At 38.7% G+C, this 26,532-nt stretch overlaps 1 protein-coding gene across 3 annotated transcripts in view; it reads left to right on the top strand.

Moving 5' to 3' along the window:
- PIK3CB (phosphatidylinositol-4,5-bisphosphate 3-kinase catalytic subunit beta) overlaps positions 1-26,532 on the top strand; it is a 182,221-nt gene that overhangs the window by 137,658 nt on the left and 18,031 nt on the right. For all 3 annotated transcript variants that reach the window (XM_047098635.1, XM_047098638.1, XM_047098637.1), the window contains exons 15-19: positions 3,740-3,883; positions 5,336-5,435; positions 21,364-21,542; positions 22,681-22,790; positions 24,262-24,340. In XM_047098635.1, coding sequence (XP_046954591.1) covers positions 3,740-3,883; positions 5,336-5,435; positions 21,364-21,542; positions 22,681-22,790; positions 24,262-24,340 — 612 coding nt within the window. The remainder of the gene's footprint in view (positions 1-3,739; positions 3,884-5,335; positions 5,436-21,363; positions 21,543-22,680; positions 22,791-24,261; positions 24,341-26,532) is intronic.

Here is a 26,532-nt window from a genome sequence, read left to right as displayed (position 1 = left end):
TTGAATGTCTCATAAGAAAGGAAAGAGCTAGGAATTACTCAGTTTAAAGCATATTTTTCATCTATTCTTCCCTATTCCCTTCTCTACCTCCCTCTCTCTCAAAGACTCCTTTGTCTTTCATGTTTAGCCTATATTATAAAAGAAAACCCAAAAACATACTGGGTCAGAAGGTCCCCAAGATCACCCTTGGTTTCCACAATTCATTAGGACTTACAGGACACAGCGCATACTCATACTTTTGGCTCTGATTTATGAGACGAAAGGAGACAATGTAGAATTGGCAAAGGAAAAAGATTCATGGAGCAAAGTCTGGAGGAAACCATCAGAAGCTTCTAAGAGTTCTTTACCAGTGGAGTCTCAGTGAATACACTTAATTCTTCCCAGCAGTGAGTTGTGACAACGTGTCTGAAATATTGTCTACCAGGGGGGCTTGTTAGAGACTTGGTGGCCAGGGTTTTTATTGGGGGCTGGTCACATAAACACCCTCTGCCAAACACAAAGCAAAATCCTAGACTCCTAGAAGGAAAATGGGTGTTGGGGCATCAACCGTTGGGTAAGAACAGTTTACACACACGAAGCCATTCTTATCTGTTAGGTGGTGGGAAGCCTTCTAAAAGCTATGTTTCCAGATGCCAGCCAAAAGGCCGGTGTAGTTAACAGCCTTTCTAAAAGGATAGCAGTCAGGCCTGCTGCTATGTTAACTCTTTTCTGTCCACCACTCAGAATTAAGAAGTGTTAATATTTTGGCTTTTTAAAAAATTTTATACTTTTAAGCAAATAACATTACAGCTAAAGGTGAAATCCTCATAGTTTTGTTACCTAGTCCTGATTACTTTCACTTCCCAAAGACAACCATGATTATGAATTTGGTCTGTATCCTTTTATACCACATTTTTCTGTTGATGCTGCATTTTTATATCTATAAAAATATGTAGAATAATATTGTACATTACAAAATTACACCAATATGTTTTGCCATATGTATTATTTTAAATCTTGATTTCAAAAAATTCATTGTTGGGTTTTTGAGGTCATTCTTTACCATTACATATAAATACAGTCTTTTTCTTTCACTACTGTGTAATATTCTATCATAGGGATATTTTTATTTGCTGCATTTCCCTATTGAAGAGCATTTTGTTTTCCCCAGACTTCCCTGTTCCCCAGTGCTTCAGTGAACATGTTTGTACAGTCCCGTTTGGCTAGTACATGTATGAAAATCTATTAGATTTATTTGAAGAAATGTCATTATTGAGACCATCTCAGACAATGGGCATATTCAGGTTTATCCATTTCTTGTTTCAAAAATGAGGTTTATACTGTATGGCTATTTGAAAAAATAGAAGTTCTGAGAAAATTATGGATACTGTTACACTTTTTCTTCTTTTTAAAGTCATATATGTTTCAAGCCACATGATATCCAAAAGAAATTACACAAACTTTTCAATAATTGTTATTTTAAGGGAGTGAAGTTAGAAGTATAAGGAAAGATGGGGCGCCTGGGTGGCTCAGTCGGTTAAGCGTCCGACTTCAGCTCAGGTCACAATCTCGCAGTCCGCGAGTTCGAGCCCCGCGTCGGGCTCTGGGCTGACGGCTCAGAGCCTGGAGCCTGCTTCCGATTCTGTGTCTCCCTCTCTCTCTGACCCTCCCCCGTTCATGCTGTGTCTCTCTCTGTCTCAAAAATAAATAAACGTCAAAAAAAAAAAATTAAAAAAAAAAAAGTATAAGGAAAGAGGAATCCTTCCCAACTTCCGTACTTCCTTTCTATCTTTTACACCATTTATAGGTTGGTTGGGGTTTTTTTTTTTTTTAACGTTTATTTATTTTTGAGACAGAGAGAGACAGAGCATGAACGGGGGAAGGTCAGAGAGAGGGAGACACAGAATCTGAAACAGGCTCCAGGCTCTGAGCTGTCAGCACAGAGCCCGACGCGGGGCTCGAACTCACGGACTGCGAGATCGTGACCTGAGCCGAAGTCGGCCGCTTAACCGACTGAGCCACCCAGGTGCCCCTGTTTTTGTTTTTTGAGAGAGGGTGCCCACGCACGGGCAATAGGTGACTAGGGGGGTGGGGGCACAGAGGGAGAAAGAGAGACTCTTAAGCAGGCTCCATACTCAGCGTGGAGCCTGATGCAAGGCTTGATCCCATGATCCTGGGATTGTGACCTGAGCTGAAATCAAGAGTCTGACATTCAACTGACTGAGTCATCCAGGCACCTCCCTTTTGTAGGTTTTATAAAAGGCACAGATTTTACAATAAACTTAAGATTGGTGAATAGTTTTAAAAAATGAGGCTGCAAGTTGGGCTTTAGTCTCATCTCCCTAAGTTTGCATTGGAGATCTGAGGGAAAGGGGCTACCTGGCTCCCTTTATACTGAGCCAGGTGTTTCCTTTTCTTTTCTTTTCTTTTCTTTTCTTTTTCTTTTTCTTTTTCTTTTTCTTTTTCTTTTTCTTTTTCTTTTTCTTTTTCTTTTCTGTTCTTCTCTTTTTTTTTCTTCTCTTCTCTTTTCTTTTTTTATGTTTACTTATTTTTGAGAGAGAGAGTGCGAGTTGGGGAGGGGCAGAAAGAGAGGGAGACACAGAATCCGAAGGAGGCTCCAGGCTCTGAGCTGTCAGCACAGAGCCCAATGTGGGGCTTGGAACTCACAAACCATGAGATCATGACCTGAGCCAAAGTTGGATGCTTAACCAACTGAGCCCTCCAGGAGCCCCCCAGGTGTTTCTCTTAAATAAACTTATATACAGGAAGAGATTGCTGTGATCTCCATGTTCTATATTGGTATTTCTGATGCATTTTCCTATGATAAATTTTTGGCTAATGAGGTTTTTTTTTAATAGTGCAGTGGGTTTCAGTCCCAGATCTGCATTAGACTACTATCCTAACCATTTATTGCCCAAGACTATAGTTAGTAAGTAGAGGACTTGGAATTCATCTTACCTGACCACTGGAATTGCCTCTGATAAGAGTGTGTTTATAAGTGTATGATTTAGAAATTGACACAAAATAGAGAACTTCTTAACCTTAATTAATTCAGCTCATTTAATTACAATATTATGTTGTATTAATTCAGTGAATCAATTCTCAGTTACACTCGGTTCCTTATCCTTTAAATTATTTAAAGTTAATATTTTAACACACTGATAATCTGGGAAAAGGAATTAACCCTAATGATTAGAAAGGAAAATAAATTACTAAAAAGTACTGATGGAATTTTTTTATTTAAAAAAACTGGTTGCCTGGGATACCTGGGTGGCTCAGTCAGTTAAGCCTCCAACTCTTTCTTGGTCTTGGCTCAGGTCATGATCTTAGTTTGTGAGTGCAATCCCCGTGTCAGGCTCTGTGCTAACAGTGTGGAGCCTGCTTGGGATTCTCTGTCTCCATCTCTCTCTGCCCCTACCCCACTTGCACTGTCTCTCTCTCAAAATAAACTTAGAAACAAACAAACAAACAAATGTGTTGACTGAGTATATAACTTTTCCTGCATGATCAGAAATCAGTATTAAAGTACCCGATTTTATTGTAACTCTGAGCTGATGTTGGATGCTTAACTGACTTAGCCACTCAGGCCACCCCTCTTGTGTTATTTTAATAGTGGGACAGTGAATGTAAGCATACATAACAAGCCTGACCCAAAAGAACCATTGCGTTTCAGTAAGTTAGTGTTTGATAGTTTGATGGGATGGGATCTCTTTCTGGCATTGGTTGTTGAGTGACTTATTTTGTCTTTTGTTTCTTTTAGTGATGAAGAACTCTCTCAATATCTTTTACAACTGGTGCAAGTTTTGAAATACGAGCCTTTTCTTGATTGTGCCCTCTCTAGATTCCTATTAGAAAGAGCACTTGCTAACCGCAGGATAGGGCAGTTTCTATTTTGGCACCTTAGGTAAGTCTTTTATATTTTTAGATTTGAGTCTACCTGGTGCTTTTGTAAATATAAATCAGCATAATACGGGACATTTACTGTAATAGTTGGCTGGTTTACTTGTTTCTGAGCCATTTATAACATTCATACTCTTCTTGGTGTCTTCTATTTCTTGATACCCAACTCTTAATTTTCAGGATTTGGCAAAGTAATTCAGATAAGTGTCCCACCAAGCCTCCTTGATTTTTAACTGAAACTAAAAATTAATGTATTGCTATTTTCTTTTTTTTTTTTTTTTTTAAATTTTTTTTTTTTTCAACGTTTATTTATTTTTGGAACAGAGAGAGACAGAGCATGAACGGGGGAGGGTCAGAGAGAGAGGGAGACACAGAATCGGAAACAGGCTCCAGGCTCTGAGCCATCAGCCCAGAGCCCGACGCGGGGCTCGAACTCCCGGACCGCGAGATCGTGACCTGGCTGAAGTCGGACGCCCAACCGACTGCGCCACCCAGGCGCCCCTAATGTATTGCTATTTTCTAGTAAAGTGCACTTACTTTGTTAATATTCTTGGGCTAAAACCACACTTACTCCTTCTGAAAGGCTTTGGGTACCAATAGATAAAGATTTTCAAGTTTTCCTATAACAAGAGCAACATTATTTTCAGCTTCTTTATTAGGTCAATTTTAGAAATATGTGAACCTTATTTCACCAAGTTGATATAGGAGTAAAATCAGAAAGGATAAATGAAGTCCTTTTTTTCCTAGGAAAATTGTTGGTTCCTGATTTCTGAGTCTGTACTCATTTTTGTTTTTTTCATCTGGACTTGAGAATACTGAAACTAATGACTGTCATAAAAATAGGACTTTCCCCCATTTTAGCTAAACTTTTTAAGGAAAATGAGCTCTATATTATTTTGATAATGATTTTGGAAGCTACATTTCTGAATCTTGATTTCCTTTATTACTCATAGAGGTTTTTCCTTTCTTATTTTTAACTTGTCATCTTTTTCATCCAGTTCAACCTTCCTATTTTTAAGCCCTTCCGGGAGTAACAGAATATGTTGTTCCTTCCTTTTTCAAATGGGTACACCATTCTTTAAGTGAGAAAAAATTGAATTGAAGCTAATTGAGGGATTAGTCACTTGTGTGATGTGAATCAGATCTTTGCGTTTCACTTTATTGTCTTAATTGGCAACGTTTTGTTTCAACTACAGAAAGCAAACAAGGTGAGATGTGAAAATTTTGGATTTTTGGAATAAAAAATTAATTATATAATCGCACATGTTTTTGATCTGTGGTGTTTAAAGAATTGGGAAGTTGCCCATCCCACTCATATTTGTGGACAAGATGATGTATTCTTCTGTGTTTTGATTGGCATCATACATTTATTTCATAATATGAAGTCAGTATTTTTATTTGGTGATCTGAAGTGTTTTATACGCAAATTATCTTAATATTATTAACTTATTTGTAGGTCAGAAGTGCATATTCCTGCTGTCTCAGTACAGTTTGGTGTCATCCTTGAAGCATACTGCCGGGGAAGTGTAGGGCATATGAAAGTGCTTTCTAAGCAGGTATCTGGTTTTTGTTTTTATTTTTTTAATTTATTTTTTTATTTTCATGTTTAGTTTGCCACATGGTATTTGATAAATTGTATCATATGCTGTTTCTCCCATTATTCCATGGAACTTTCAGTAACTGAACCTAATTAATACATTAAAAAAATTTTTTTAATGTTTATTTATTTTTGAGAGAGAGACAGAGTGCAAGTGGGGGAGGGGCAGAGAGGGAGGGAGACACAGAATCCGAAGCACGCTCCAGGCTCTGAGCTGTCAGCACAGAGCCCCACGTGAGGCTTGAACTCACAAACCCCAAGATCATGACCTGAGCTGAAGTTCACGCTCAACCGACTGAGCCACCCAGGCATCCCATTAATACATTTTTAAATAAAAATTTAAGTCAAGAAATGAAGTGTTAAATTTAGCAGAACATTAGTTGAATGCTCCCTCAAAAATGAAGGATTCTTCCTAGTATCTATATTAATAATATGCCTTAAGTTTTAATGGGAAATACCCATGTAGACATGCTTAACAGTGGGTTTGATGGTGATGGTGACAAAAGTCATGAAATTTTTAGACCCTGTTTTTCATATCCCTGAGTTACTGTTTCCAGTTAGTATAGTATTTATGATTCATATATTCTGCCATTTGTTTTAATTTGAGATAGTTTGACACTTAAATTCATAGTTGTTATAACATCTGGAATTCAGAATCCTCAAGCTGCTTTTTCAAAATATATATACAGGCCTATAGTCCCTTATCTTCTTTCCAGGACTTCATTTTCTCATCTTTGCTGATGATGAGATATTAGTGAGATTAATCAGTCAGATATTAAATGCTTATATGCCAGGAACCATATTAAATGTTATAAGCATGTTATTTTACTGTCCTTATTATGTGCCACAGTAGTTGCTAATACTGTCGGGATTAGACAAGGGAGAAAACAGAGGCTCCAGGAGATTAACTAGCTTGCCTAAAAACCCAACTATTAAGTGACAGAAAGAATTTTTAAAATTAGGGCTGTCCAGCTAGAAAACTGTTATACTGGGAGTTTTCAAACCTTCGTGGCACCACAACTCTCTTTTTAAAATCAGAACTTAAACATAAATCCAGTATATAAAATAGTGTCATTTTATGAGTATAAATGTATTTTGAAGCTAAAATAAAATATAAGCCATTAAACAGAACCATGAAGCTATTTTACTGAATACAGAATTTCAAAATCGGGGGCTATTGATAGTTGTAGTCTCAACATCCATTTATTTCTTTTGGAGATAATCCTGATTTATATAGGTAGTAATTGCAAGTAGTAATGGTCTTTTGATCGCTTGCTTGCAAGTGAGAAGCATAACCATGGCCCAGGCTTGATATGGCCCAGGTAGGTCCTTCATCCCCTGAAGGATGTGATGAGAGCATTTCTGCCATCAAAATAAAGCAGCCCTTTATTCTAGCTTCTTCATGCCAGAATTCTTATTGACAGGTAGCAACAATATGCTCTTGTTCTTTAGCATTGATTTTTCTTGCAATGAGTATCATCCAAATAAACACAAGAAGGTTTTCTTAATGGTTTAATATGCATTTACTCAGAATTTACTATATGCCAGGGTGACTGTTAGGTATTGGTAATATGAAGTGAAAATAGTTATGTAATTTTTTTTTAAACTATGTTATCTGAGTTTGAGAGAGAGAGAGGGAGAAAGACACACTGCATGAATGAAGGAGGGACAGAGAGAGAAGGAGAGAGTCCTAAGCCAGCTCCACACTGTCAGTGCAGAGCCCAATGTGGGCTTGAAGTCATGAACTGGACCTGAAATCGAGAGTCAGATGCTTAATCGACTGAGCCACCAGGATGCCCCAGTTATGTTATTGTTATCAAGGAATTTATATTTCCATAGAGGAGGTGTACAAATCAGTAATTAAGAAATATATGATTAAGCATTATGGGAACATTATGGAAGCACAAAAGAGAGGCATGTAACCAAGCTTAGGATATTAGGAAAGAGTTCATAGTGGAGGTGACATTTGTAGGTTTTGCTGGTCTACTTGGTGTGAGTTCAGTGAAGAGTATGTTAATGTTTTACAGAGAAGCAACCAATAAGAGTGTATGTATGCACTTGACCCTTGAACAACATGAATTTGAACAACATGAGTTCACTTATACACTGATTTTTTTGACACAGTACAGTACTATAAATGTATTTTCCCATGATTTTCTTAATATTTTCTTTCTTCTAGCTAATACAGTATATAATACATATAACACACAAAATACATGTTAATCTACAGTTTATGTCACTGGTAAAGCTTCCCATCAGCATAGGCTATTAGTAGTTAAGTTTTTGGGGAATCAAAAATTATACCCAGATTTTCGACTGTGTGGGTCTGGAGGTGGAGTTGGTACCTCTAACCCTTTATTCAAGGGTCAGCTGTATAGAGAGAATGAAGCAGAGGAGGATGGTGAGATTGTATTACAAAGAGTTGTCTCATGTGATTATGGAGGCTAAGAAATCCCAAGATCTTCAGTTAAGGAAGCTAGAAACCCAGAAGAGCTGATGGTGAAGTTCCAGTCTGAGTCCAAAGACCTAAGAACCAGGAGAGTCAGTAGAAAGTGTCAGTCTGAAAGCAGACAAGTTTAACATGCAAGGAGTTTTAGGAAAAGACCTATGTCCCAGCTTAAGACAGCTGGGCTGGCAGAGTTCCTTCTTACTTACTGGAAGGTCTGCCTTTTTCTTCTGTTCAGAACTTCACAGGTTCTGATAATACCCATTAGTATTAGGAAGGCCAGTCTTCTTTACTCAGTCTACCCATTCAAATGTTAATTTCATCCAAAAATACCCTCACAGACACACCCAAAATGATGTTGGACCAAATATCTGGGCACCCTATGGCCCAGTCAAGTTGATACATAAAATTAACCATCACAGATCAACTCAGCATGTATACACAGCTTTGTAAACCATGTTTAATCTCCAAATAAAGACTGTGTAGCAAGTTGAGAATTACTTCTAACATAATACAAATACCTTCAGTACAAGCAAAAATGCACTAACTTTTTCCCCAGAATAGGAGGTAATACCCTTGAGTGGTGTTTCCTGTTCTTGCTACACTATAAATTAAATACTGCGATGTAACATTAACACTTAAATACTATGATATAAAATCAGTACATCTAGGTTACGTGATAAAGGAAAAGAGCCGGAAGGAAACAGACTGTGTATGTAAATATAGCATATACATATATGTTTATGTATATATACACACACATATAAAAACACATTCGTATCAAAACGAGGAGGAGATACTCATGACAATTAATCTTAATTTCTGTAACTCGTCATGTGGTTATAGCTGGTATTTATTATTACCTTCTTCCAACTCATTCTGTATTCCCTCTGCCTTTAATTAGCATTTCACTTTTGGTTCTTGACTTGTTGGGTTGACCCAAACCTTCATTCTTAAAGGGTCCAGACCATTAGTAGTCCTACCTAAGTTAGCTTGTAATTGTCCAATTGTAATTGTCCATTGATCTTAATCACAGGACATGGTAATGCTAAGAAGAGATCTCCTATATTTTAGGCTTACTCTTCCTTACCTCTGTGCAACAGTAGGCCAATTTCTCCTTGACAGTCAGTATCAGTCACTCCAGCCAGCATCATAATGCCTTTTTTTGCCTGTTGATCCAGAGGCTTGAGGTGCCCAAAGTGGCTGGGCACTGGAGTCTTAACTTCCAATTCAATACAGTCATTGCCATGTCCCCCATTGGAATCATTCTTCCCTCTATAACTAAGACCTCTTTGCCAGTAGAGCATAAGGTTGCAGGAAAAGAAGCAAAAATTTTGCTAGTGGGTCCTTGGAGGGAGTAGTAAGTGGTACAACTTTGACTTTTAAACCTTGATTTCTGGACCGTTGAGTCCTGGCTATGGGAGAAGGCTTGTCATATATTGGATGCTGACTCAGAGCATATACAGCTTTCTGGAGTGCCTTGCCTAAGTCCTGCAAGGTATTGCCACCTAGCTGCTACTGTAAGTTAGTCTTCAAAAGGCCATTCCATTCTTTTGTCAAGCCAGCTACTTCAGATTAGTAGAGAACATGTTAAGACTAGTGAATTTCATGAGCAGGAGTCCATTGTTACACTTTATTTGCTGTGAAATGAGTTTCTTGAGTGAAGCAATGCTGTGTAGAACACCACAATGGTGAATAAGGTGTTCTATGAGTCCACAAATGGTAGTTTGACAGAAATGCATTGTATTCAGGGAAGGCAGATCCATATCCAGAGTTAAGTTTCTATTCCAGTAAGAACAAAATATTGCCTCTTCCATAGTGGAAGCTGTCTGTTGTAATCAGTCTGTCACCAGATAGCTGGCTGTCCATCCGGGAGAAATGGTGCTATATCAGGAACTCATCAGCAGCTGGTCTCAGCTGCTGGCATAGCAGGCACACAGTGGTGGTCATAGCCAGGTAGGCTTTGGTGAGTGGAGGTCCATATTGCTGAACACATGCATAACATCCATCCCTGCCATCTTGGCCACCTTGTTCATGAACCCACTGGGTGATGACAGGGGTGTTTGGGAAAAAGGCAGACTGGTATCCACAGAATGGTTTTTCCTATCCACTTGATTATAAAAATCCTCTTCCAAAGACACCCTTTGGTGAGTATCCAATGCGACACTTTTTTTTTTTTTGCCTCTTCAGAAAAGTCTATCCTATATCTCTTCCCCATATTTCTTACTAATTTTCCAGTCATGTTCCTTCTACGTCCTTGGCCATAAGCCAAGCTTTGGTCACAGCTCATGAATTGGTATATAATTGCATGTATTGCTGTTTCTCCTTTCAGGCAAAGTGAAACAGTAAGGTGCATTTTCCAAATGCACCACAGCAAGGATTTCACTTCACCGTTGTCCTTCAGAATTGTTTCCGAAAGGGGCTGTAGTTCCATAGTTGTCTGCTTTCCTGTGGTGTTTAAAATTTTTTTTTTCAACGTTTATTTATTTTTGGGACAGAGAGAGACAGAGCATGAACGGGGGAGGGGCAGAGAGAGAGGGAGACACAGAATCGGAAACAGGCTCCAGGCTCCGAGCCATCAGCCCAGAGCCTGACGCGGGGCTCGAACTCACGGACCGTGAGATTGTGACCTGGCTGAAGTCGGACGCTTAACCGACTGCGCCACCCAGGCGCCCCTCCTGTGGTGTTTAGATACTGTGTAAAGCCATTTATAAACCGTGCTTGAGTCTTCTCTTCCTGTGTTAACTGGTTGAAGGGAACTCCCTGTGACGACATAGGTGCAGGGTAGGAAAGAGAAGGTAGTGTAGCAAGAAGAGGAAACCGTGGACATTTGAGTCACTTCGTCATATAACTTACTGTGCCTTCAGGGCCTGCTCAGGCCCAGTCTTATATATACACTTCATTTGATGATGGAGTACTGTTTTGCTTACCCATCTTTATGGCTTGGTGGATCAGACAACACCCAGTTCATAATGGGCAGTTCAGGTCACATGCTTGCTTGGTAGCCAGTGGTTAAGCAGTCAATCTTACTAAATCCCAATAGTAAGCTAAGAGTGGTTTCTCTAAAGGAGAGTACTTCTCTACAGGAGCGGGCAAGTGTCGTTTCCAAAATTCTGAGGACCTGTGCTATGATTTATCTATAGGACCTGCCAAGGGCTCCAGATAGCATCTCTGTCTGCCACTGACAGTTCAAGCACCATTAGACCTGCTGGATCATATGGACCAAGTAGCACACCAGCTTGCACAGCAATCAGGACCCATTGCAGAGCTTTCTTTTGTTTGGGATCTCACTCAAAACTAGCACCCTTTTAGGTCACTCAGTAAATAGGCTGTAGTACATGACCCACATGAGCAGTATGTTGCCTTTACAATCCAAAGAGGCCCACTAGCCATTGTGCCTCATTTTTGGTCATAGGAGGGGTCAGAGCAACAAATTATTCTTTACCTTAGAAGGGATATCTTGATATGCCCCATGCAAGTTGAACCCTAGGAGTTTCATTGAGATAAAAGGTCCCAAATTTTTATTGGATTTATTTCCCACCTTCGGACATACAAATTTCTTCAGATCTAAAGTAGTTGCTATTTCTTACTCACTAAGTTCGATCAGCCTAATGTTATCAATGTAAAGGTGCCAGAGTGGTGTCTTGTTAAAGGGAGAGGCAGTCAAGAGTCAAGTCAAGAGGCAGTCAAGTCAAGTTGTAAATTACTTTACAATTTGCAAAGTAAATTATGATAAAGGGCGGGAGAGTTGCTATACTTCTGAGATGGGGCATTGAAAGTGTATTGTTGGCCTTGACAGCTTAAGCAAATTTCTTGTGGTTCCTTATTGACAGATATGGAGGAAAAAGCAATTGTTAGTAGGTGTATACCACGTACCAGGAGATGTGTTACTTTGTTCAAGCAACGAAACCATATTTGGTACACCACTAGTTAATGTTAGGATGATCCACTGTAATTTTCCAAGCCCCATCTGTCATCTGTACAGGCCAAATAGGCAAGACGAGTGGGGCTGTGAATCTACACCCCTGTATCTCTCAAGTCCTTGATGATGGCACTCAACTGTGCAGTCACTGCAGGAATGGGTTACTGCTTTTGGTTTACTGTTTTCTGAGGTAGAGGAGCTTATAATAACTTCCGCTTCCCATCAAAATAGCCAGGGAGCCAATATGGGGATTTTGCCAGCTGTTGAGTATATCCATTCCAATTATGCATTCCAGTATGGAAGAAATAACCAGAAGATGGATCTGAAACGGGCTCCATGCTGACAGTAGAGAGCCCGATGCAGGGCTTGATCCCACGAACTGTGAGATCATGACCTGAGCCGAAGTCGGACACTTAACCAACTGAGCCACCCAGGTGCCCCTAGTCCCCTTAATTTTATAGTCCTCTTAAATGTATCTCATGCCTATCAATGTCTTTTGTGTTCATGGCTATTGTCCTAGTCCAATTCATAATCTTCTCTCACCTGCATGTCTTCATTAACCTCTTAAATTGCTCCCCTTGTTTCCGTTCTTGCACATGCAGACCCTTCTCTGCACAGCAGCTAAAGTGACATTTTAAAAATGCAGATGGATTATGTCATTTCCATTTTTTAAATCCCTAAAGTAATTCTCATTGCATGGAGAATAAAACCCATTTGTTTTTTTTTTTTTTTTACCATTTAATTGGCTTTATTAATTGATTCATGAATTGGGCAGTGTCCCATCTAGCTAATCTAGTAGAGGGGACTTGGGGGAGCCATGCAAAAAAGGGTTTTACAGGCAGAAATGTGGTGGAACAATAAGCAGATGAAAAGAAATGATTGTTTTAGGAAAGTCACTTTCCCGTATTAGGTGGATTTCCTCATTTTCTTTTGGGGGGTTGAGAGGGCCCATATGACAGATTACCTCATGGTGCTGACCAGGAAATTCCTGACTGACTGTTAAGACTGCACTTCTGAGGGAGGTTGAAAGTGCAGTTAGGTTAGGTACTGAGCCCCACTTTGATGACGTGGCCTAGCATTTTGGGCCTGTCCTTTTCTTTTACATTTCCCCTTTGATCATGCTCTAAGCTCAACAGAGATGTGATCAAGATTTAAAGCATTAGCACCATTATCAGATACTATTCTGAAGTTCTCACAGTTTTGATTGTTCTTTTGTATGGTATACATTATCCATAGGTTATGATGTTTTTGCTTAATTCCTACATATTCGTAGGCTATGGAAGTCAGTCATTCTCCTTGTTCTTTGACATTCCAGTCTTAAGGAGTTCATTTGTTTGATGGTTAGTGGCTGCAAACACGCATTTAAAACTTATGAGAGAATATAGTGTGCCAGAGAGATTGTTATGGTAAGTATAAGCAGGATAATTCCCAGTGTTTGGAGTGCACGTTAGACTCATGGTCCCCAAGACACAAACCGGGCAAAGAAAGACCCTGTTGAAGGAGTCACCTTTTTAAGCCAAGTGGCTTGCTCTTGTGATCTTATGTAATTGAGTTTCAGCTTCCTGAGAAATGTTAATCCAGATACAGCAGGTGGTGTTGGCCACAGCAGAGATACCTTCTTGCTCAGCTAAAAGATAATCGAAGGCCATCCTATTATTAAGAACAGTTTTTTTTTTTTTTTTAAATTTTTTTTTTTTTCAACGTTTATTTATTTTTGGGACAGAGAGAGACAGAGCATGAACGGGGGAGGGGCAGAGAGAGAGGGAGACACAGAATCGGAAACAGGCTCCAGGCTCCGAGCCATCAGCCCAGAGCCCGACGCGGGGCTCGAACTCACGGACCGCGAGATCGTGACCTGGCTGAAGTCGGACGCTTAACCGACTGCGCCACCCAGGCGCCCCTTTCTTTTTTTTTTTTTTTTTTTAATTTTTTTTTAAGAACAGTTTTGATACTTAATCAAAAGAGCCTAAAGATGGTTGTTGGGCCTCTTTTGTTTTAGCAGCAGATTCTGCAATAATTTTAAGAATTGTGGAAAAGTACCTGATCACAGGCTCATTTACATTTATCCCTAATCAGAGGAGTGAGTCCTGAATCATGAAAGCCTCCAGGCAGGTACTTTCTAACTCAACTATGTAACTTCAGGGAAGCCAACCAATGAGATGTCTTATTTTGCTTGTGAAAAGTTAGGGGAGGGGCTTAGATTTTCTTAGCAGAACTTAGCTCTTTTAATATTCGAGAAGACTCAGTTTTCCTAAGTAATCAAAGACCTGATAAAGACAGCAACCACAAGAAATTATTTTGATAAAACACAGTATCTTTGTTTTCTAGGCAGATCACTTAAAGATAAAAAAAAAAAAAAACTTCCATAATCTGCTGTCAAAAGTAGACTTAAAGTAAAAACCAGAACAAAACCTTTGTCATTTTAACAAAAAGAAAGTCAAATTCTAATTTTGCACCAGCTTGCTTTTTATATTAAAACTTATTCCAGTCTTAGTCCTGATCACACATAAAATTCCTTTCCAAAGATTTCTTCTTTCACAAACTTTCTACAATTTTTTTCCTCAAAAATGTATCTTCGTTTCTCAAACTTTTTACCAAAAACACACATTTTGATTTCTTTGCATATGGAGATGTTTTCCTTATTTCTGTAGTTTTAATTGCATATATTAATTAGAATTCTTAACCTTTAGGGGTGCCTGGGTGGCTTAGTCAGTTAAGAATCCGACTCTTGATTTTGGCTCAGGTCATGATCTAACAGTTCGTGAATTCAAGCCCCACATAGGACTCTGTGCTGACAGTGTGGAGCCTGCTTGGGATTCTCTCTCTCCCTCTCTCTTTCTACCCCTCCCCTGCTTGTGCATGCCTTCTCTCTCAAAACATTAAAAAAAAAATTCTTTTTTATTTTAATGTTTATTTTTGAGAGAGAGCACACACACAAGGTTGGGGGGGGGTTGCAGAGAGAGGGAGACAGAGGATTGCAAGTGGGGCTCCTTGCTGACAGCAGAGATTGTGACCTGAGCTGAAGTTGGTTGCTTAACCGACTAAGCCACTCAAGCGCACCCCCCAAAAAAAGAATTCTTAACCCTTAGAAACCTTAGTTCCTAGTGAAAACTAAGAAGTTAAGGAATTATATAAACTATTATACCAGCATTTTTTAGATTTGCAAATTCATGAATACTTTGCATAATTTCTAGAAGCATAGACCTTCTTCAGTTTTCCAGTGCACTAACACATCCAAATATCTTTTGGTTTCTCTGTAGGAAGCCAAAAGTAGATAAACCTGTGTTTAATAATTAATGGTTTGGTATTTTCTTATTTGGAAATCTAAATATTCAACAGATTTCTATTATATTTATTTTAACTTAGGAGAGTTCTAAAGTTTCAAGTTACCAGAGATTTGGAAGCTATTTTTAAGTACACATAGAATAAAATATAATTCTTGCTAAAAACTTTATTACCTCTTTTTTTTTTTTTTTTTTTAATTTTTTTTTTTCAACGTTTATTTATTTTTGGGACAGAGAGAGACAGAGCATGAACGGTGGAGGGGCAGAGAGAGAGGGAGACACAGAATCAGAAACAGGCTCCAGGCTCTGAGCCATCAGCCCAGAGCCCGACGCGGGGCTCGAACTCACGGACCGTGAGATCGTGACCTGGCTGAAGTCGGACGCTTAACCGACTGCGCCACCCAGGCGCCCCTAAAACTTTATTACCTCTTATTCCACTTATATCTGTTTAAATCATTTGTTCTCAACAATTATGTTTATTTTACCCATGAAAACTTCATGAGTCATTAGACAAAATCAGCCATCATTCTAAGTTATTTTTTGCTGACAGACTAGAACAGAAATGAATTTAGCTGATAAATTCAGGTAGAATAAAAGTTGTTTATCTACATTATATTCAATCTTGATAATTCTAAAGATATGCCTGTTTCCAGTCAACCAATGAACTTATTAAACTTGCTTTAATTTACCAAAAGTTATTCCAGAGCACGTGAACTTGAAAAACATTTGGGATAGTTTCTATTATATTTCTGAGAATTTTATGAAGACTAAGTTTATGCAAATGCTTGTTTTTTTTAAAAGCCGTTTAAAGAGAGCTCTTTTACAGATTAATTTTGGCAGTACCATTTGGAGGTAGAAAGTACCACACATGTAAAACGTATGTCTGGACACACACACCAACACAGATGGAAGCAAACAGAGACCTTATAGCTTATAGCTTTAAATTACTACCATGGATTAGATACAATAATACAAAAATAGCTGGCTCTAAATTATTTTTCTAACCGATAGAATAAGATCGGGTTACCTGCTTAGGTGAATACAACTTTTTCTAATACTTGTGGAGAAGAGTCTTGTCCTTAACAAGTCAAGTTCCAGATGACCTTTTTTCCCTTCTGATAAGAATTGGGGCATCTGGGTGGCTCGGTTAAGTGCCCAACTTCGGCTCAGGTCATGGATCTTGTGGCTCACAGGTTCCAGCCCCACGTTGGGCTCTGTGCTGACAGCTCAGAGCCTGGAGCCTGCTTTGGACCCAGAAGGGTCTTCCTTTCTTTCTGCCCCTCCCCCGCTGGCACTCGGTCTCTCTCGCTCATAAATAAATAAGCATTAAAAAAAAAAAATTAAAGAGTTACCTCCCTGAAGTTTGTATGTCAAAGAGATGGTCTAGATAAGAATTATGGAGAATACTCTGGTAGAACATTTATATCTTAAAGGCACAGGGGGAAAAAAAGTAAGCTCTTCCTATAACTTTTGTTCTCTTAAGACCAGAATTTATAATACTTCCAAGCCTACTGAGATAAATAGGGGAGATTTGGGGTTTGGTAAAAAGTATTGGTGGATTTTGAGTTGTTTTTGGAGCTACATCTCTGGTCCTGTAAAGACTAGGTTTGTAAAACAAGGGCAGCTGTTTTTAATTCCTCAAAGAATTGGGTTGCTGCCTAAATTATATCGAAGGGCCGACACACCTATCCACCTATGTTAGAGTGTTTTTCTTTCCCTGTGGGTAAGTGTAGGAGAGAAAGCCTAAAAAATTCCTATCAGGCTCTGAATATCAGCTTCCAATTTAGCTTAGGGGAGAAGGCCTAAAAAAATTCCTGTCAGGCTCTGAATATTATCTTCCAGTTTGGCCAAATTTCTGATCATAAAGTTATTCAGTCCTTTAAAATATCTTGTAAGATTTCAGCCTTGACAGTTAACTGTCTCTGGCTGTATTAAACAGTCCCATAGACCTAAGAGGCATCTTCAAAGTGGATGCAAAAGAGGTTGTCTTCACAAGATCTAGAGTCACTCCCAAAGATAGCCAAAAGAACAACTTGCGTATCTCAGGTGACCAGAAAGCCAAGCCAAGTTCCTAGGATAAGAAACAAGACCAGCAAGAAGGAAATAGCCTTCCCTGGGAGAGAAAGGATCAATAACCAATTGGTCAGGAACTGGAAAGGAAGGGACAGTGTGAAATTTTACTTCCCTCTCTTGGCTGGGCTCCAGAGGTAATCTCTTTACAAAAAATTTCAGGGTCCTCCCTGGTTTAAGAAATTCTTTGACTGTGGCCCTCAGTTCAGCCTTTGAGCAAGATGTGAAAGATAACCTGCAGAGAATGGCCTGTAGTCTCAAGTGGCCTTATTTGATAAGTTAACTGTTTAATAGTGTCTTTAGAGTGGAAAAGCAGTTCAGATAGAGGGTTATGGATACTCAAAGGATAGAGGAGAGCACTAGGAATTACATCATTTTTATGCCTCAGTCTGTTACAGTCTTTTGTTTTAAATACCTTTTCTCTTTAATTTTTCATTAGCTTTTGCAATGAATCTTTCAATGAAACTATTTTGGAATTTTGAAACCTTCTGGAGATTTCTGCATACTAATAAGTGGATATCCCATTCTGTTTGTTTAATTTGGGAATGCTTGCTTTCAAGTGCATTTCCTAAATGTCTTATCTAATTGGAAATTTCCACATAATGAACGTTACCTTTCTAGGTTTTCATTAGTAAGATTTTGCCATTTTACTAGCTATCTGAAATTTCCTGGACTGTAATGTGGTGTTTTTCCTGATTGGATGAGGGCCCCAAATGTGGAGCGATGATTGGGTGAATAGTTCAGGGTGGTGAAAGGATTCACCCCAGGCAGACAGAACAAAGGAGATAGAAGTTTATTGAGTACACTGCAAGAGAGGCTGGCAGGACAGCAAAGGAGAGACTCTCTGCAATGTGGCAGTAGATTAGGGCTGTTTTTAGAGGGGGAAGGTGAGGAGGTATGGGGACCTATGGAATTTTCTCTTTTTTGGTAACTGTGCCTCTTTGTCAGTAGCCCGTTGGTCTGTTCGGGCTTATGGATGTTTTGAGGTGGGTCACCTGATGGGTCTGTCTGTATTCAGCCAAGTGGCTCCTGTGGGTCTTTTTTTTGCCTTGCTTTACATTCCATTGCTCAAGCCTGTTGTCTAAAAGTGGCCTCTACGTGTAAATCTTTTTTTTTTTTTAATAATTTTTTTTAATTTAATTTTTTTTGAGAGAGAGAGAGAGACAGAGTGAGCAGGGGAGGAGCAGAGAGAAAGGGAGACAGTGAATCTCAAGCAGGCTGTCAGCATGGAGCCTGATGTGGTGCTCGAACTCACGAACTGTGAGATCATGACCTGAGCCAAAACCAAGAGTCGGATGCTTACCCAACTGAGTCACCCAGGCTCCCCTACATGTAATTCTTAGACATAAAATAAGCAGTTGGGCTGGAAGGTAGTGTGTTCAACTCTTTAGATTTAAGGGATCCTGTTTGTTTTAGCTAGACCTTTGGGTTTCTTAGAGTTAAAGTAATACCTAAGAGAGACGTGGTAGGGTTGGGAATTATGGCATGTTTACAGTGTCCCTTTTCGCACAGAAATTTTCTTGATGTTGGCAGGTGACCTAGTGTCAGTCTAACCCATTTCATGAACAATTTACCCTGTTACAGGAGTCTTCTTAAAGTGGCAGATGCTCTAACAGCCTTTGACTGCATGGCCCATTTTTTGCAGCTTTTTGACCTCTGAGATCTCTGTTAGGAGTAGTCTTTATTTCTACAAAACAAGACCAAAAAATATGTGCATTTTATTATACCACAGTAACTGAGAGATGTTACTGTGTCTTGGCCAAGAAAGGGCTTGTATGCACCACCAATTCCCATGGAACCTTGGACTTTGGAAGGGATAAACCAGCAAATGCCAAGGAATATGGAGGATGGACTCATTCCAAATAAAATGGAGAACCACATCTGCCTCCAGCAGTTCCCAACAGGGAAAGATTTCAAACAAATGGAGAATTGCAGACTAAACTGTCAGCAGTTTCCAATGTGGAATTGAGGGACAGAACTAAGACTTGGGGTTTTCCACCTGGGAAATTGTGTTCTGAAAGGCTAGGGGCTTAGTTCTGGGCAGATACGTCTGCCAACTCAATCTGACCTGCTCTGTAAAGGAAAACCAGTTAGATCAGGAGCTTGATGCAAAGAGAGCGGAGCTCAGAACCGAGGGGGAAATGGTGAGAAAGTAAATTCAAAAGGGTTCATGGTACCACACCTGTGTTTCTCATTCCTGAATGCCACTGGAAGTTTGCATCAGATCCTGAAGCTGCCACAAAATTTTCAGCAGTGAATTTTAAGATCTAATTGGCTTCATTGATTGATTAATGAATCCAGCAGCATCTCACCTAGCATGTGGAAAGGATCTCCCCTGAACTTTTACCAAAGCTTGTAAAGCCCTGCTTGATGAGGTCCTACATCATGAATTGACCTCACTCATGATCAAACCACATTGTAAATTTTCTTGGTTCTCTGGGAACCTTAGCTTGACTTTTTTTTTTAATGTTTATTTATTTATTTATTTTGAGTGAGAGAGAGTGATCAGGGGAAGGACAAGAGGGAGAGCTGACTCTGTGCTATCAGCAAAGAGCCCCGTGCAGGGCTCAGTCTCACAAACTGTGAGATCATGACCTGCACCAAAATGAAGAGTGTGATGCTTAACTGACTGAGCCACCCAGGTGCCCCAACCTCAGCTTGACTTTTATAACAGTGTACATATGACATATGTATGATTACATTTTTACTCTTGACTGATGAGTAGCAAGAGGGAGGCGGTACACTTTACATAGCCGTTCTTGTTATTACTGTAAACCTATGAAAAGATAGGGTGTTGAAACACTTAAAGTTTTTGACTTATGGCCATGTGGGTATTCAGGACACTATTTCAGGAAATGGATATCAATACAGTTAGTGATGGGGCCTGAAATTCGCAACTGTACAAACATAGAAGAAATTCAAATTTGAAATACTTCAAAAAGTTCCTGTTTGCACAGTCTGTTTTTCAACTGGTTCCCTTTTCACCAGTGTTTGTACAGCTCCTGAAACTGTTGAGAAATGGAGTGTCTGTGGCTAACTTGGCAAGCTTCAGACATCTCGATTTTCATCAAGCTACATAGAACCTTCCAGTTTCCTGTGAGCAAGCCCTCAGTCTGTCTATAAAAACTGCATGACTGAATTCACATTCCTACAGAGTCTTAGTGGTTTCTTTTCATAGAAGCAAAGTTCAAAAACGAAAACATTATGTAAAATAAATCTGTTCATGGAAGTTCAAGCCAAGGTGTTCATGTTTGTTGTATAGATGTTTTATATGCTTGTTATATATAATTTACATGTTAATATAAATGTGTTTATATTAACAAGCTGTTTCAGTTTTAATGACATAATAACAAAATAAAATACCCTTTCTTATGACTTATGGTTGGCCAAGGCTGTTTCTAATGGATTTTTGCATAACATGACATGGAAAGACCTCAGTTATTAAACAATGAAGTTGACTTTTAAACACAATGGTTTTGATTCAGTTGGGCACTGTTGATTGATCTTGTACTAATTGCATAAAGTTTTTTTATTTGCATAAGTTTTGATAGCCAAAGTTACTTCATACAAATACTATAGACTTAGACAACAACTACTATTATCTATATTCATATTTATTTTATTACACTATAATTCATTTAACTATACTATTCGTGGCAAGAGAATATATTGAGAAGATATCACACAAGAGTGATGACAAAAACTAGATGTTAAGGTTGAATGACGGGATCCCCAGGATTACTTGTACAAGGATTTTCCTCTTCTACTATGGAATTGAACAAACGGAGTGGTTCAGATTGTGTTTCAAATTCTACTGCTCAGTGAGCTGCAGAGTTCTGAGTACTTTAAGTGTCATCTTCTTACCCACAATTTATGTCCTTTTACTTTTCTCTGATTTTTAAGACTTTATTTAAGAAAAGGATTGAAGAACATTTGAAAAATAGTACTTTAAGTCACAAGTGATAAAAATAAGTTTTTTAGTCTTGTTATATTTAATATGTTTGTCATAAGCTAAGCACTGATTTTACTTTGGCTGGTTGTTGAGGGCTTGTGTTGGGGAGAGGAAAGGATTAGTTATTAATTAATATGATCACATGATACTATAATATTTTATATTATTTTTAACCATAAATAAATTTTGTTGGTGGGGAAACTTATTTTTCAGGTTGAGGCACTCAATAAGTTAAAAACTTTAAATAGTTTAATCAAACTGAATGCAATGAAGCTAAACAGAGCCAAAGGGAAGGAGGCCATGCATACTTGTTTAAAACAGAATGCTTACCGGGAAGCCCTCTCTGACCTGCAGTCACCTCTGAATCCGTGTGTCATCCTCTCAGAACTCTAGTAAGTGACCATCTTTGCTGTGCTCAGTGACTTTTCCATAAAAATAGCAATGCAGAAAGAATTTCTGAGTGACTGCCTTGCAGGAGCAATAAGGCTAGCTGTTAGCTCCAGTAAGTACTGTATATTTAAAGAAGGAAACTCTTAAATTTCTCAGAGGTTATTTTTGTGTGTACTGAGACATATGCCTACTAGCTAAACTTACCTGTGGGATCCATGAAAGTTATTACAAGGTATTTTCCTTTCAGTTGTATGTGATTACATTTGTTTTCTATGTTACTGGTTTCTAAGGGTTGAACATCCTATGTATGCAAAATGTTGGCAACCATCATAGATTATTAACTAAGTTATTTTCCTACTTCAAAATTAGATCTTAAATTGATTTGGAAAATTATTTCTCACTTTTTCATTCCCTTCAAAAGTAATAATAGAAAAGGAATGATGTGTATCCCCTTGTGTTAGGATTCAAAGTTGATCCCCCTGTAAGAAGTAATGAAGTTATAATATTCCTAATTTTAATCTAATGCTATGATCTGGTTATTATTGACTATCTGTAATAACATGGAGTTAAGGAAGAATAGTAAAGAAAGAAAGGAAGAATTTTTTTAATCTTTTTTTTTAATTTTTTTTTTTCAACGTTTATTTATTTTTGGGACAGAGAGAGACAGAGCATGAACGGGGGAGGGGCAGAGAGAGAGGGAGACACAGAATCAGAAACAGGCTCCAGGCTCTGAGCCATCAGCCCAGAGCCTGACGCGGGGCTCGAACTCACGGACCGCGAGATCGTGACCTGGCTGAAGTCGGACGCTTAACCGACTGCGCCACCCAGGCGACCCAAGAAAGGAAGAATTTTAAAGAAAGAAAGAAAGGAAAGAAGAAAGAAAAGGAAGAATTTTAAACATAGGTAGTGAGAAGGGCAAATCTGGGTTTTCAGTCTAGCCCATCTGGCATCACTACAGGCCAACCAAAGCTGTCACCCCAGTTGCTTTTTTACCAAGAGGAAATATTCTAGTTTTGACTTCTGCAGACCTGATTGGAACAGGTGAGGGTTTTCCCCAAGTCTAATACATCATGGCAAAATTTACAGTCTTGCCATTTCTTTAAATTGAAGTGGACTAATTTCCCCCTTGTTTGATTTCAGTGTTGAAAAATGTAAATACATGGATTCCAAAATGAAGCCTTTGTGGCTCGTGTACAACAACAAAGTTTTTGGTGAGGATTCAGTTGGAGTGATTTTTAAAAATGGTGATGGTATGTACTGAGATTTTTACGGTACCAAATTCCTTAGTATTTTTCATTTGTTGTCAGTTTGCTTTATCTGAAAAATGATGTGTAAACGTGTAACAGATGCAAGCCCAGAGGTAGCTATCAATGGTCATAAGGTTGAATTTGGCGTGTCCTGTGAATCCCTTTTTTTTCCTCTTAGAAAATATCTTTACAGCTTACTTACATACACTGTTCTAATAAATCTTTTTTTCCTACAAAATACAAAGTCTGTCTAATTCTTTGGTAAGAAGCTTGTGAAGTACAGTATTTTCACAGTAGTATATTCATACATTCTGTTTCAGTGACAGCAATTTTGATATCGCTGCCATAGTTTTATATTTTAATTAAAATGTCTTAATGACTCATATTTTTTGACAGGAAATGCCTCTGAGGTGATTACACCAACCAGACAGCCACCACTCATTAGTTGTTATGATTACAGATAAGTCACGTAAAATTCATTGCACTTCAGGTTCTTCATGGTCATAAGGATTATAGTATTTGTATGTTGGGTTTATTAAAAAGAATAAAAGGTACATTAGTAAATATGCTTACCATAATATGTGTGCTTACAACTATTTTAAAAAGAACTTGTAGTGTTTTGCTAGACATCTAATCCCACTTGATGATATGAATGTTACTATGTAAAGCAATACTTTCAAAGCCCTCTGTTACCTCAAAATTATCCTTGGATATGATAACAAATAAAATCAACTGTTACAATTCTGTAATCTGTCATACCATACAATTCCTTATGTGATCTTTAAGAACTTCTGTGCATCCCTAAACGCAACCAGGAAAGAAAAAAATCAGCAGTGTGAATTGTATAGATGTTGTAGATAGCCATTACTGTGTTATACAGTATTACACCATCCATACGATCAGTATTGTAGCTTACACATGGTAAACAATTGAAAATTATTTTGTTTAAAGTAATCTCTACACTCAATGTGAGTTTGTGGGGCTCAAACTCATCACCCTGAGATCCAGAATCACATGTTCAACTGCCCGTGCCAGCCAGACACCCCTATTAAAAATATTACTTACCTTGGGGCACCTGGGTGGCTCAGTAAGTTGAACGTCTGACTCTTGGTTTTAGCTCAGGTCATGGTCCCAGGGTTGTGGGATCCAGCCCTGCATCATGCTTCACACTGAGGGTGTAGCCTGCTTGGGATTCTCTCTCTCCCTCTGCCCTGTTTGTGCGAGCGTGCATGTTCTCTCCCTCTCTCTCTCTCAAAAAAAAATTTACCTTAATTTCTGAAATAGTGTTACAGGCACATGCTAGCCAGCAAACCTAATATTTAACAAAATAAGTATACTCAACATTAAAGTTTCGGGAAAATATTAACACTATTGGTCATTGATTTTAGTTCTATCTGAATTAGTAGTCTTGAATTAATGTTATTAGACATAACGTGGAAAGCATTTATAATAAAGCAGAGTATTCCCCCCTTAGATTTACGACAAGATATGTTGACACTCCAGATGTTGCGCTTGATGGATTTACTTTGGAAAGAAGCTGGTCTGGATCTTCGGTGAGATTTCTAGTGAATTTATTTTTGTCTCATGTTGTATTCTTTCCATAGTAAAATTGTAAAAATTTTTATTCCTTCCCTCCTGCTATTATTATTAACTGGTGTTCATGGTAATATTTATAGAACATTTTATAGTTGTATGATACACTGTCAAATGCATTGTCTTACTGAAACCTCATCAGATACAAAACTGTGTATGTTACAGAGACTCCAGAAAGAAAGGTTTGCACTTTCAGTAAAGCCTAGACAGGCAGCAAAAGTCACACTCTAACCTATGGTTCTGAGGGTACTCTCAGGGAGGATGCACTGGTGGTCATGAGAATGACAAGGCCAGAGAATGGCCTGCCCCTCTTCTTAGCCTGGTAACACTGATTCCTCTACCTTCCCTAAAGGGAAATGTTCAAGGGTGCTCCAGGGTTTTTAGCTTGTCACCATTATTAGAGGTAGACAGCAGAACAGGTTTATGGCAACAGAAAAAAGAAAACATAATGGATTTTAAAAGTTTAATCAGGAGCCTGGGTGGCTCAGTTAAGTGTCTGACTTCGGCCTCGGTCATGATCTCATGGTTTGTGGGTTCAAGCCCCGTGTTGGGCTCTGTGCTGACAACTCAGAGCCTGGAGCCTGCTTCGGATTCTGTGTCTCCCTCTCTCTGTGCCCCTGCCCTCCTCATGCTTTGTCTCTCTCTCTCTCTCAAAAATAAATAAACGTTGAAAAAAATTTTTTTAAGTTTAATCAATGTCAGATCTTCTAAGGTCAGGAGCAATGAAGAGAATCACAAACAAAATGTTGACATTTACCTAACAGTATAAGATTTGAATCTTGCAAACCTACAAAATTAAAAGTCAAGCCTCACATTGGGCCCAATATTCATAGTGAACAGAACAGAGGGATAATGATCCTAAATATTTAAAGAGCTCATAGAAATAAATATGGAGAGGGGCACCTGTCTGGCTCAGTTAGAAGAGAGTGTGACTTTTGATCTTGGGATCTTGAGTTTGAGCCCCAATGTTGGGTGTAGAGATTACGTAAATAAATAAAACTTAAAAAAAAAAAGAAATATGGAGAAAAAATGTGAAAAGGCTATTCATACAAGATATAAAATAAATATTAGTCATAATTATGTGAACACATCAATTCCAACATATAGGTACAAATACAACATACAATTCCAACATACAAGAACAGTTGGATACCACTGGTTTCCTAGCCAAGATTTTGTTAAACGATAAAATAGCTTAAGATACGATTAACAACAAAAACACGAGTATTCACATGTCTTTGTAAATTAATACTAACCTCTCTGTATCAAGTTTATTTATACCTCTAGTATTCCCAGGATTTACTTTAAAATTAGAAATTGGAATGAGGGGCACATGTGTGGCTCAGTTAGTTAAGCATCTGACTCTTGATTTCCTGTCCTGCCTTCCCACATCTCAGAATTTACCTTTTCCTCTTTTACCTAATTCTTTATATTTTATTTTTCTAAATTGTGCACTCTTTCATACATGAAAGTATAGAAAATATTTTAAAATTTTTATGTGTTTTACTTTGGGATTTAATACATGTACATATTTAGCAATTAAATGACAGATGTTAGTATGTCTCCAACTGACTTTTTTTTTCAATATATGAAATTTATTGTTAAATTGGTTTCCATACAACACCCAGTGCTCATCCCAAAAGGTGCCCTCCTCAATACCCATCACCCACCCTCCCCTCCCTCCCACCCCCATCAACCCTCAGTTTGTTCTCAGTTTTTTTTTCTTTTTTTTGTTTGTTTGTTTTTTTAAAATTTTTTTTTTCAACGTTTATTTATTTTTGGGACAGAGAGAGACAGAGCATGAACGGGGGAGGGGCAGAGAGAGAGGGAGACACAGAATCGGAAACAGGCTCCAGGCTCTGAGCCATCAGCCCAGAGCCTGACGCGGGGCTTGAACTCCCGGACCGCGAGATCGTGACCTGGCTGAAGTCGGACGCTTAACCGACTGCGCCACCCAGGCGCCCCTGTTTGTTTTTTTTTTTAACATTTATTTATTTTTTGAGACAGGGAGAGACAGAGCATGAACGGGGGAGGGTCACAGAGAGGGAGACACAGAATCTGAAACAGGCTCCAGGCTCTGAGCTGTCAGCAGAGCCCGACTTGGGGCTCGAACTCACGGACCGCGAGATCATGACCTGAGCCGAAGTCGGCC

The sequence above is a fragment of the Lynx rufus genome, unplaced genomic scaffold, assembly GCF_022079265.1.
Source record: "Lynx rufus isolate CCGP_SWC_20201006 ecotype Redwood Valley unplaced genomic scaffold, mLynRuf1.p SCAF_5, whole genome shotgun sequence".
NCBI lineage: Eukaryota > Metazoa > Chordata > Mammalia > Carnivora > Felidae > Lynx > Lynx rufus.
The sequence above is the reverse complement of the archived record's forward strand: the minus strand, read 5'-3'. Positions and strand labels throughout refer to the sequence as shown.